General features: G+C 35.6%; 1 protein-coding gene across 1 annotated transcript; it reads left to right on the top strand.

Annotated features, from left to right (window-relative positions):
• The first annotated feature begins 1,823 nt into the window (after nucleotides 1–1,823).
• On the top strand, nucleotides 1,824–2,659 carry LOC148212392 (protein NRT1/ PTR FAMILY 2.6-like). Its single transcript, XM_088121933.1, has one exon. It carries the CDS (start codon nucleotides 1,952–1,954, stop codon nucleotides 2,588–2,590), a length of 639 nt encoding a protein of 212 aa, XP_087978059.1. The 5' UTR covers nucleotides 1,824–1,951; the 3' UTR covers nucleotides 2,591–2,659.
• Nucleotides 2,660–13,463: the final 10,804 nt, after the last annotated feature.

Raw genomic sequence — 13,463 nt, 5'->3', positions numbered from 1 at the left:
TAATAATTTTTCACCTTTTTTTTTCTCTCATTTTTTAATATATATTATATATATTGATTTTATTATTTAAAATAATCATAATTTTTCAATTTCGAGTCTAAACTTAATAGATAACCTATTTATTTCTTTATGTTCAAGTTTCAATCACCATCCTACCTATTAAATTGGAATACAAAACAAATATGTAATAACTCTAACAAGTTGAATTTTCAAAACTTAAATAAATGGTCAAATAATATCTATTCAAAAGTAAATTAAAAAAAATTATTAAAAATAAACTAATAAATCATATAAAATTCAACGGTAGTCATAGAAAAATCCAAACACGACAAAATCCTACGAGTAAAAAGGTTTCCAAAATCAACAATACAATGTCTCTAAGACTAAAAAAAATTATAATTTAAGGGAGAGAAAAAAATACCTATTAAAATAGTCTCGTCTATCAAAAAGATATACGTGTATCTTAACTCAAATATTCTCCAAATGGTGGAACTTTAGACCATTGACTCATTGTGATTAAATATATTGGCAAAAATCTTATATTTCTAGATAGTCTACAGGTAAATAATTCAATCAATTCCAACGAATCCAATTTAAATATTCTATAATGTAGTGGATTACGTTAACATTAAACGTATTAATTAATCAACCTCAAAGTATCAAAACATTACAAAAGGACAAGAAAAATGCAAATGGCTCAAAAGCTATAAATAAATTTTACTCCAATATTTGATCTTGGTTCCTCGGGATAATATGAGGAATCTTTTTTTTCCCTTAAAATGTTGGAAAAGTCAAAAATGAATTTCTTATATTTTAAATTCGTAACAGACAGTTTAAATTATCTGATATTTTTTCTATTCCAATAAATAAATAATTGTTCTTTGTTTGTAGTCTCGTCTTTAGAAAAATGCCAATAATTCAATCAGAGTATTTGGCAGTTTCCATCGACAATAATTTCGAGCTGTGAGTTGGTTCACGTCATTAATTATTAAATAAGGCTCACCCAAATACTTTATAAAAAGATGCTGTATAAAGCTGTCAATAGTCAGGATTCAGGACTATTTGGAACTAGAACTATTAAATACACCAAATAATTTCTAATCTTTTAGCTAACTTTTATTTGATTGTTTTAAATCTAAATCTTATCTTTAATATATTAAAAATGTTCAAGTTCTTCCATAAATACTTTACTAGCTATAATTTGTAAATAGAAAACTTGTGTGACATTAAATTATTATTTTATTAACATACTTGAACAAATAAATATTGTATTTGAGAAATGCCACCAAGAAGAGATAGATTTTGTTTATGGGTATGGATTGACTTTCATGTGCCTGCCTCAAATTTTTTATTTTATCATTGAACTACGTTTATGGTTTTATATTGGTTTCGAACTAAAATTTATTTAATGGAATGGTAAATAACTAAATATAAACATGGCAATGAGATGAAACCTCAAAAAGGGATCGAACATTGATTTATTATGTTCCATCTCAAACCAATTGACAATGGGAGGGAGTAGCTCATGTCTATTATAAACCATTGATAGATCTCTTCTCTTTTCCATGTGGGATCCTTAACACAATCAACGCTGGAGTATTTTCTATTTTTTAATTTAACCTTATTATAAGTCAATGGTGAATGCTCAAATTACATAATTAGTAATCAAAAAGTTTAAGCATTTACACCATTTATACGCTATGATTTTTCACTAACCAAAAAGGTTTTCAACTTTAATATTTGTTGGAGCTGTTTGAATAAGGCGACTCTAGTAACAGAAGGAGACGTCAATTCGGATGGCTCCATTGCCAAACCATGGAATCTGTGTAAAGTAGAAGAAGTAGAAGATTTCAAGACTCTACTTAGAATTCTCCCTCTCTGGTCAACCAGCATATTCCTCTCAGTCCCCATAGCAATCCAAGCAAGCTTAACCATCCTCCAAGCCGTAACCATGGACCGTCACATTGGTCCGAACTTCAAAATCCCCGCAAGCTCCTTCCTCGTCATTGTGTTCATCTCCACAACCGTCTTTCTAATCCTAATCGACCGATTTATTTTCCCACTCTGGGAGAAGTTTCTCGGATGGTCGCCGAGACCCCTCCAGCGAGTCGGCATCGGCCATGTTTTGAACGTTCTTGGGATGGTTGTGTCAGCAGTGGTAGAATCAAAAAGGCTGAAGATTGCCAATGCCCACCACCTTGAAGGCCAGCCTGAGGCAATAGTTCCAATGTTGTCTATATGGCTTTTCCCACAGCTGGTTTTGGTTGGGATTGGAGAAGTTTTTCATTTCCCTGGACAAGTTGGATTATATTATCAGGAATTCCCGACCTCATTGCGCAGCACGGCAACGGCGATGATCTCGATGGTGATTGCTGTTTCGTACTATCTAAGCCCGGCTTTGATTGATTTGCTTCGAAGGGTTACGAAATGGTTGCCTGATGATATCAACCAAGGGAGACTTGATAATGTTTATTGGATGATATCTGTAATTGGTGCGATTAATTTTGGCTATTATTTAGTCTGTGCTAAGTGTTACAGGTATCAAAATGTTGAACATCGTGTGAAGGGTGGTTCTACACTTGAAAATTGAGAGCTTTAAGTTTTAAAGTTAACTTTCTTAAGAAAAGAATAAAAGCTTATGAATATATTTATTTCGTGCCCCAATATCTCAAGCATTTTAAAGATTAGATTTTTTGTAATTTCTCAATTAATTTTTAGTTTTAAGTGATTTAATATATAGGAAAATGTTATGGTATACATGTTAGTTAATAAATTACTAATAAACTGATTAGATGACTTTTTTTTTCTCAGCATGACATGTGGGGGTGAGATTTCGAACTCGCAACCTCTTAATTAGAGATAGGTGCAATAACGACTGAACTATTAACTAGGGCCACTTTGGCGATTACATCACTTCTTTGAAATTCTGATACTAATAAACCACATGGGCTTAATTCAATCCTTAAAAGTTGAGAATGATTCAATGTAAGTTAAAAGTTCTAAATGGGCAGCCTACTTAAAAAAGTTTATCCTCTTGAAAAGTTAAGTTTATGTATTAAGATTGTGTTGTTTAATTATATAAACAACAAGTCGTTATCAGTCACCACTAAATTTTTATAGTAAAATATTTATTGGTGATCAGTATGAAGATGAGAATTCACTGGTATACCAAAATATTTTTCATTATATAATATATGTTGGGTTTGTAAAAGATTACAAACAAAGTCGTACATTTAACTACGGATCAGGGAGTAATCCATGATGCATAAGAGATGACAATATCTTAATTGGTATTGAGACCTCTGAAATCAAAAATTAAATCGTGAGGGTTTATACCTAAAGTGAACAATGTCATGTCGTTGTGGAGATACTTGACAGTATTGAGTACAGAGTGTCCTTAACAATAATCTACTCAATCTTAGGCCTAAATTTAAAGTCCAAGAGAAGTGATATGAACCGAGGAGCTCCCTTTGTCATGCCTCATCGACCGATTACAAGATCAAGAGCTAGGAAACTTCAACAATTCACATTTGTAAGTGTGTTTAAGGTAAGTCGAGGTCAACTTGATCAAGGTCAAAGTCAGCTCCATCAAGACAAGTCAAAGTGAACTCATTCAATTCAAATTAAATCAAGTCAAACAATCATATCCCTCATTATGGACAGGATTGCACTTATTTTGGTTGGCTTTCTATGTTCTTAACCTTTGCATTTGCTTGCCTTTTCATTTATTTAAGTTATGACTTTTCATTTGCAAGCCTTTTCATTTCTTGTAAGTTATGAGTCATTTCATTTTCTTAAGACCTTTCATATGGCTTGCTAGGATGACTATATATAGCCTTGATATTCCTTGTTGTAGACACAATTTGAAGTTTAATGAAAAGTGAGTTTTCTCATTGGCTTGGTTGAGAGCTTTATCTCCCATTTCTTGTGCAATTTCTTGTGTCTTTAGAATTTGCATGTTAGGATCATCCAAGCAGTGTTGATCATACCTCTTGTGAAGTGATTCGAATCACGAGTTTAGAAACGAGTTTTCTCTACTCTTGATATTGATCAACAAGGTAATCTGTTCATAAACTTTTCTTTCGGTTGATTCCATACTTGTTTTTAGAGTTTTTGGGATTGATTTCTACGAGTTTTGTTCATTAGCAAGGTTCTTAGATTCAACTCTCAAGCGTTTCTTAACAAGAAGTTTAGTCAAAAGTCTAACTTATATTTAGTCAAACTTAAATTTCTTAGCCATTATGATACAATTTATATAATGTTTGCAACTATAAAAAAAAAAGTTTACACCTAAACTTAGCTAAACTAGATAAGGTATATATTCTAACTGAAAGGTCGTGGGTTAATTCCTATTCACATATTGATATACTTCAAAGAAAAAAAAGAAGTCATCTCACTCATTGCTCGCTGGGACCACGACACGATGAGGATATATGCATGATGAGACTCCATTAAAGTTCTTTTAAACTATAAAAGTACTATCCAACAATTTAGCGTAGTGTGAGTTGTAAATTAATATTCACGAGATTCCATCTCAAAACCAATTGACAATAATAGTAGCTCATGTTTAATATAAACTATTAATTGTAAGGTCCCTTCTCTTTTTAATGTGGGATCTTTAACAATGGTTTATAATAAACATAGGTTAATCCTTTCATTGCCAATTAATTTTGCCAAAAAAAGCTCCGAGTATCCGGTCCAAAGATAGGATCCGACCAAGATTGATAAGCCAAAAGAGCCACGATCTTGAGGGGCATGTTAAGGATTCAACATTGATAAAAGAAGGGACCAAGCTTACTTGGGTTTATAATAGACATGAGCTACTCTTCTCATTGCCAATTAGTTTTGAGATGGAACCCCATGAGTATTAATATAAGCCATTTCAGAGATTTTTGTTGCTTGAACTATGAAAAAGTACGAAAAGCAGAGTCAATTTCTAAGAGTTATAGGTATGTCTTAAACTCTTTTACCCTGCAATCTCTCTGTTTTTTCTTTCTTCTTCTTTTTAGTTTTGTTTTGTTTTGTTTAGGAGGTATCACAGCAGACCATTTCATTAAAAGAGGTATGTGAGGAACATACAAAAGAAGGAAGCTACATAAAAGCTCTCTAATTTAAAGATATGGTTAAGGTATCATAAATACAAAAGAAAAGAAAAAGGGATTTATAAGGCCAAGATGAAGGATGAATTCTAATGTCATCCCACATGTGGAAGCCTCCAATCTCCCCTTAAATTACCATAGTTTTTCGAACTGTTGTGGGTTGATTTTAGTCATTACGCTTCACAATAGTTTCTGTTGACGATGAATTTTGGAGAGGTACATGTGTCTCTCAAACGATTGTTTGTGCCAAGCAGAAAACTTGACGTCAGTGCGGTGTCCCACCTAATACACTCAGACGCTGAAGTTAATAATCAGAGTAAGAAAATAGGGTAGACACCTTAGGGTTTCAATTAAAGATTTTTCACGTACTTGGTAAAGGTGGGAATCCTTCCCTTTTATAGATGTGGATGGCCAACCAGGAAGGATAACGGTTGAGGTTGAGGGGTGCACCGAGTTGTACAAGGTCTTGACGGTGGAGTGTATGCCCCCGATAATTAGTGGGTGGCGCCTCCACCTGCAGGCCTATGACCTGCAGACTACGAGTGTCAGGTTGTAGTCTTCGGCGTCTTCTTCGTACAGAGGTCGTGTCGACTTACCCGCATGCCAACGCAGGGTACGGTGGTAACTGTTTGTGGTCTCGTGCCACACTGTCGCTCTAGGATTCCGACCTTGGGGGTCCACCTTTCTGACTGGTTGGTTGAACTTCCCGATGGTGGTTTTGGCATATGGACCAAATTACCTTTGGTTCAAAAGCAACCTGGGCTATAAAAGGAAAGGTGGGGCTCCCGTTTTCCCCAACTCATCTTCTACCATGTCAACGCCATCCTTGACATGAGGTGGATACGGAAGTTGGTCGTCCGCTCCCAGAATGAGGCACTACGAGAACGCGTTTTGACATTGGAGCACTGTTCAATTCCTCACAACTAAGAGAAAATTGGTGCAAGTATACACCAAAACAATCTGTTGTAGTATAAAATCAAGGTCGTCTCCACAGAGATTACAGTTTTACTTGAAATAGTAAATTAGAATACCAAAAAGACAAATTAAGAAATAAAGTATTAAAGTTGTATGGATGATGTAATAGTAAATCAACAAAAAAATGTACATGAGCAAGAACAGAAATATTCTGCGATTCTACTCTAGAGCATCCGAAAATGGAAAACAGACAGAAAATGCGAAATAAATATGAAATGAAGGTAATTCGAGGGGGAATCACTCTAATGCTCTCACTCACGTCTAGCTATGCTTTAGTAAACTAAAAGTGTTGAATGCCCAAACCGACATGGCTCTCTCCCGAGATACCCAAACATGTTTAATCCCAACTCCCGTTTTAGACTAAACAAGCAATACTTATAGTTTATAGGCAGGAAATGGTGAGTCTCATCCCTACGTACTCACCATTCTACTTCAAAGAGTGAAATCTTACGCAAATAGAGGCAAACACGTAACACAAGGACTTTCCCAAGCCTCAAGTGAACATAGCAAACCAATAATGTTGGCCAAAAGAAATCAGTAAGATGAAATAATAAAAAAACCTCTATTAAATCAACATAAATATATATGAGTTACTAAAACATAAATAAACAAGAGCTACATCGAGTTCATCCCCCCGAAGGTGGGGTTTAATTCATAACAAAAGAAAAGAGAAGAATGGGTAAAGAAGAAATGTAGCTCATTGATGAAGAAGACAACAGAGAAATGGAGGCTTACTCAGCAGCAAAATGGCGACGCCATGGAGAAATGTAGCTCTTTTTTTTTTTTGGCTTAAATAAACAGGGTTGGATAAAGAAGACAAAGCATGAGAAGAGTGCTAAGCCCAGAGAAGAGTGGATGAAGCATTAGCAAGACAGAGCAGACGAAAGTTGGAGCGAAGCAGCGCTGGAGCATGGATTTACTGCACAGTTAATAGCCAGACACGAGAATTTACCATGTCCGTACAAACTTCAGCTGGGTACCCTAAAACTGGAACCCGATATAAAAGGGACATTAATCCTAGCTGACACACACATATCACAATAGATACACACTTTTGAGAGCTGAAACGACAAGGAGGAGCAATCTTTCCATTTTGGAGGAGAAATCTGACGACAGAGGAGGATATTCGGCTGCTGCTTCGAGCTGTCATATTCTTTCTCAGTTTTCTACTATTTTCTTGAAATAGGTTGTTTTCTTCATTTGCCCATTGTATTTTCTTCTTTCTTCACGAGCTAAACCCCATTACGGGGCAGATTTACATGCTGTAATTGATAAACAACCAAACCTCTAACTGATTTCATTTGTCTTTAAATAGAGCTATATTTATTTGTTAAATATTATCTAACATTTTTAGCCACTCTGTTCTGACAGGTTGCTGACTTGCTCTATTTGTTATTAGTTACTTTTTCTAGTAATTTGTGGATCTCAGGAATGGGGTCCCCTAATCATGCTTAGAACTTGTGTGTATTACTTGGAAACTTAGCAACGAGAGTTGTGGGTATCCATATTTCGGTGTATCGGAGGGGAACCATGTCGAGTTGAGCCTTAATGAATATTGTCTTGCTATAGGGTAGGTCGAGAAGTCAGTGAAAGCATGTTAAATCTCCCTCACTTTTCCATATATGTTAACCCTCATTTTCGTTGTTTTATGCTGTAACTTATTTATGTTATCAACTTTTTGACGTGTGTCTGCTATTGAGATCATTTACTGTTTGTTTATGATATTTCTTTTACATACAACACAATCATCTATATTTTCTTATTTTTACCTTTTGGTATCTGCATCATAGTTTAGAATATAATCCAAAGTCCCTGTGGCTTCGACCTCATTTCGTGCTATAATCGGCAATTTGTGTATCCTTACACTTGTTGTCAACACGGTTGTGTGGACGCAACAGGGTTCACTTTAATCCTTCGTTGGTGCTTGATGAAGCCGAGAAACTTCCCGAGGTAAACTCAAAGCTGCACTTTGCCGGGTTAAGCTTCGTACCATTCCTCACAACCTGAAAGGTATCCTCTAGTTTCTCTTTGTGCTACTCGGTCGTGCGGCTCTTTACAAGCATGTCATCAACATAGACCTTCATTTTCTTCCCTATATAGGAAGCGAACATTTTGGTCACCAACCTCTGGTAGGTAGCCCCTACGTTCTTAAATCCGAATGGCATAACTTTGTAACAAGCGAGACCCTTTTCAGTGTTGAACGAGGTGTGCTCCTGGTCTGCAGGATGCATCTTAATTTTGTTATATCCGAAATAGGCGTCCATAAATGTTAGTAATTCCTGCCCGAAGGTAGCATCCACCAACTTATAAATTCTTGGCAAAGAGAAGCTCTCCATTGGACAGGCTTTGTTCGGATTGGTTAAATTGACGCACATTCACCATTTCCCCATTAACATTATCAACTAAGTGAAGGGATGTGAATCTCGGAGCGGAAGCGGACCGTTGTTCGTGAAATTTAGGAAACAAAATCAAAACGTGCAAGATTAAAATACAGAGGAAAAATTACCTTTGAAGAACGTTTCTTCAACTTTTTCCTAACGAACACCACCACTGAATCTTCCTTACTATCCTCTTGGGTTTCAAGATCACGCTTGTGGGAGCACCGATTTCGAATGTGAGGGAGAGTTAAGAGAGATCAAATTCAGAGAGATGGATGGGAGTTCTATAACTCTGTTTTGTTCTTCTGTGTTTTGCAGAACTGCAAAAGGAAGAAGAACAAAAAGCAGTGACGTGGGGAGTTACCCCACGTCACTTAACTGCCCACTCCCCTGCAATTTTGCAGGGGAGTTAATTATTAATTTATATATTAATTAATAATAATAATTAATATATATATAATAATTAATATTATATATATTAATTTATTAATTAATCATATTAATTAATAAATATAATTAATTATTAATACAATTAATAATTAATTAATAAATATATATATAAATTAAATAAATAATTAACACTTAATTATTTATTATAAAATTAGAATCATATTCTAAAACATTTCTCTCGCATAACCTATAGTTGTAATGTACATCTTATGCACATTATTTTTAACCTATAGTTATAATATGAATCATATTCATATTAATTTTATTTGAATCTCATTCAAATAATTTCTCTCATAAAATATAGTTTTAATTTAGAATTAACTATATATTATAACGTATCAATATACATATAATCCCTTCAGTAATTTGAACAATTCAAAATTTTCCAAAAACTTGATCCTCGTTTTACCCGTCATGAGCTAGCAAGGGGACGTAATGGACCTACAGATCAGAAGCTCCAACGATGCAAGATTAATCGGTCAAACTCATTGACCGAGTTAATCAAGATTCGTTAACTACGGGTCATTCCACTAAAGACCCGCAGTTGCACTCTTCTCACTATAGAATGTTTTCGTGTCTATGGATATACGACCATTAATGACGAGTCAATCTTTCACGAGTGCTCGTAACTCAAGTTGGGTCAAATTACCGTTTTACCCTTGAGTTACATCTTACTCCTTAAATACCACTGCTCCTCTAATGAACAACCCAGTTATGGTCCGACCAATAACCGGAAGTCCCTCTCGGGCCAATGAGAGAGTGGGGCCTCTTGTTCATGTCCCGGAGTCAGCATTTAAGGGAACACACATATACTCCCCTAAAGTCGGAGATGAGTGAATTCCATCTTGTGAAGTTATGTTCCCAGCTCCCCACTCGGTCTCGCCCCCAAAATGGTAGGAATGTTGAGTCGGCAACTCGGTCCACTCTCATCCATACAGATCAAAGGACGAGCCCTCACGGGAAGAAGTCCATAACTCACTCAGGATGGTTATTCACGAGACATTATGCACTTGTATATCAGGGTATATCAAATATATACCCTGTATATCAGGGGTATATCAAATATATACCCAGTATATATATTGTCCCGGTTACACTAAAATAACCTCGGATGTTTAGTTTATTGGATTTTGGACAATGCAATGCTATGAATTCAACAACAAATTTATTGAATAAAACTTTATTGAATATACATTTGTTTTTACAAAATACAAACTACGAGTTTAGGGCGACACACCCAAAACTAAGACCACGTTTGAGGGTCATGTTGGGTAGTGCACCTATCAGATGAAGTCAACTTTTAGTAGCTTGCCAACTTTTTTGGTCGTGGATGTATTCCGCGCGATTTCCATGACCCTTTTCTTTTATCGGTGTGGCTTTGCTTTGGGATCGACATTTAGCCGATGGACAGCGATGATTGGGTCTATCTTGGGCATATCGTTGTGTGACAAAGAGAAGACGTTGGCGTTACTCCGGAGGAACCAGGTTAGCCGTTTGTTCTTGTCCAGCAGTAGTTTGGTCTCTAGTTGGTAGTTTTCTCAAACCCTAAGATGGTCACCTCTTGTAGTTCTTGTTAGGTTTTATGCCATAAACTCGTAGTTTGTAAATATAAAACAAGCATTTATTCAGTAACGCTGTTAATGAAGTTCCTTTTAGAATTGCATTTACCCAAACCTAATAAACTAACATCTGGGGTTATGTCATGTAACTGGAACAATATGTAACTTATATATAGTATAGAATTGATATACAAGGTATATATCTAATATACCGTATATATTTGATATACAAGTAGATAATGTTCCAGTAATAACCTAAAGAGTCTATAGTATATAGGTAAGGTTCGGTACCTTATCTTGGTAACACTATGAATACGTGATATGATCATATTTGACCTCAAGTCCTTAGAACAAAATCAAGCTGAGATGAGAGTATCATTGCACATTCAATGTCCATAGCGCGCACGTAAATGCCATCACCAGCGCGCTAACCTCACAATAGCTCGCCCTCCATGCGCACGCCAACGCCTAATACACGGCACACATTGTTGGGACTTTCTCTACCTTTAAAAAGATTAGAGACTCATGCAAGCGTACACGGTCACAAGCAATACTCGGAAGTAATCCAAGGTCGAATCCTCACGGACTTGTTGCTTTTCAAAACTGTTTTTAAGAAGTGAACAGTTCAAATATGTAATTGTGATTTAGGTAGAAAATAATGGTGAAATGTTGTTGTTTAGGGTTTTAACTATCAAGCAATTTAATGAAACTCAACCTCATTGTCTCCTACCTTAGTTTTGATGCAAAACATGGAAAACACACTATGTTGGAAAAATGCACCAGACGCAATTCTTGACTTTTCTTGGGATTTGAGTTCTACTCTTTCACTACCGCTTTTGGTTGCTGTAGAGGCTAGGGTAACCTACAATCATATTTCTATGTGTGATTACAATCCTAGAGAATATCTACCAACTCATTTGCATTATGGGTCAGAGGGGCTATGCCTAGGACCATGTTTTATGCGCTCATTCCTAAGTCACATCCCATATTGGTTTCCTATTAACCTAACTCACCTTTCCCAAAGTTGAGCTTTGGTGTATAAATCAAGTTCCCACTGGCCAAATGGAAAAAAGACGTAAAGAGAAGTTTTTAGAAACAAACCCAAAAAAGTGCCAGGCGCAATCTGGCCAAAATCCCGAGCATGTTGAAAATCAAATCTTTTGACTAAAGCATTCCACAAGGAGGTTGATAACTAATTTAGAACATGATTAAATGAAAGTAAATGCACAAGAACATAAAGAAAGTATTTTTCATTGAATTTAAATGAATAAATAAGCCGTACGAGGAGTTCTAGCTCGACCCTCTTCTCTCTCGAGCGTGAGGGCAGTTGAAATTCGATAAAGAAGTTTAAAATAATAGATTGAACAAAGAACGGAAGTAAGAACTCGAATTAAAAGCACTACGAAAAGTAAAAGCGTGAAAAAGGAAGAAATGAACAACTAGAACATGAACATAAACCCTAAAAACGTGTTCTACAACTAGAGAGCATTTAAAAAAAGATGAAATGAAGCTTGGAAGAGATGATTTGCTGAGGGATGGATGACTTCCTTTTATAGCACCATAGGTTGGTTGAAACTCCCCTCCATTTTAGGTGGAAAAGGGTTGAGATTCACCTAACCACCTCACTTGGACTTGCACTCACGGTTTTAAACATGTGGGAAATGTCCTCCTTGCCCTTCATTAATCAAAACCTGCGTTTTGACAAATTGCCCTCTAAAAATGCGTCGGGCACAATTCTGCAAAAAAAACAGAATTCTGTTATTTTCTTCCAACTTTGACCGCATTTATCTCATATTTTTCCCTAAAGTACCATAGTTTGACTTTTATGCAGAAATAATCTATGTATGTTCTACTTTAAGAATATGTGGTCATATTTGGAAAATAATAATGAGAAATGGGTCAAAAACGTGGTCAAACAGGGCTACCGACACATGTTTCAGCAGTAAAAAGTCAGCCCTAACACACCCTCAAACTTAGCCATTTGCTTGTCCTCAAGCAAAAACAACGACAACAAATCTAAAACAATCAACATGCTAGAAATATGAATGATCAACAATCCAAATGTTCTAAGTAAATGAATCATATAAATCTCAGGAAAGGTTCCACAAGCTAGCGTCCTAACTTTACTCTTAAGCCAACAAACCATAAACCTTCCTTTGTTTTAAAAAAATAAAAAGGATTCTAAATCTTCTTCTTTTCTAAAACACAAAACTCTTGTACGAAACCATGGAATATGCACACTTCCATTTTGATTCAAACATTTTAACATCAAATGGACCGGCTACTAGCCCCTGAGGTTTTCAACACACTAACATCGGTTTCAAACCACAGCCACTCATAGAAACTTGTTAGGTAGCAACCCGGCATAAAATGATGTCGACAATGGTTTTCACGAAGTCGCCTTAATATGTAGGCTACCACCTTCCAAGATGCTAATGCCACCCATTTAAAGAAAATGAATGTCTATAGTGGGACTCGTGAAAAAGTAAGTGCGTTTTCTTTCCTCTCATGTTTCTTACCACTCTTTTCTTACTCTCACTTTTATTTTTCTTTCCCCCGATCTTATTTTCACTCACGACACTTTTTTTACTTGCTTTTCTTCTTTTGGACTCTTTTTTTCATACTCTTTCTTTCAAAAAATTTTTTCTTGCATATGACTCTTTTATTGCTTGCATTTTCTTTCTTGACTATTTTTCCAAAACATAAAATGCATTTTCTTTCTTAAACAAAAAGATACATACTGTCCCCCCCCAAACTTAAGGGAAGCAGTGTCCTCACTGGGGAAAGAAATTTTGAGAGATGCAAAATTTTTGCACAAAAAGGAAAAGGACTTCCAAAGCAATGAAAAAAGTTAAGGTTTCAAAACAAAAAGAAGCAGAACACAGTTTTATAACCAAAACAAATAGAATGGAACATGACTTATGGCTTGATCATAAAACTAGGAAATCTAACCTATTAATGCCCTTAAGAATCCTCATTGACATGATACAAAAACAAAGAAC

Source organism: Momordica charantia, assembly GCF_013281855.1.
Source record: "Momordica charantia cultivar OHB3-1 chromosome 3 unlocalized genomic scaffold, Mcharantia_2.0 BLBB01000003.1, whole genome shotgun sequence".
Taxonomy (NCBI): Eukaryota; Viridiplantae; Streptophyta; class Magnoliopsida; order Cucurbitales; family Cucurbitaceae; genus Momordica; species Momordica charantia.
The sequence above is the reverse complement of the archived record's forward strand: the minus strand, read 5'-3'. Positions and strand labels throughout refer to the sequence as shown.

Coding starts and splice junctions, on each gene's coding strand:
- LOC148212392 (XM_088121933.1), top strand. CDS start 1,952: ATGGACCGTCACATTGGTCCGAACTTCAAAATCCCCGCAAGCTCCTTC.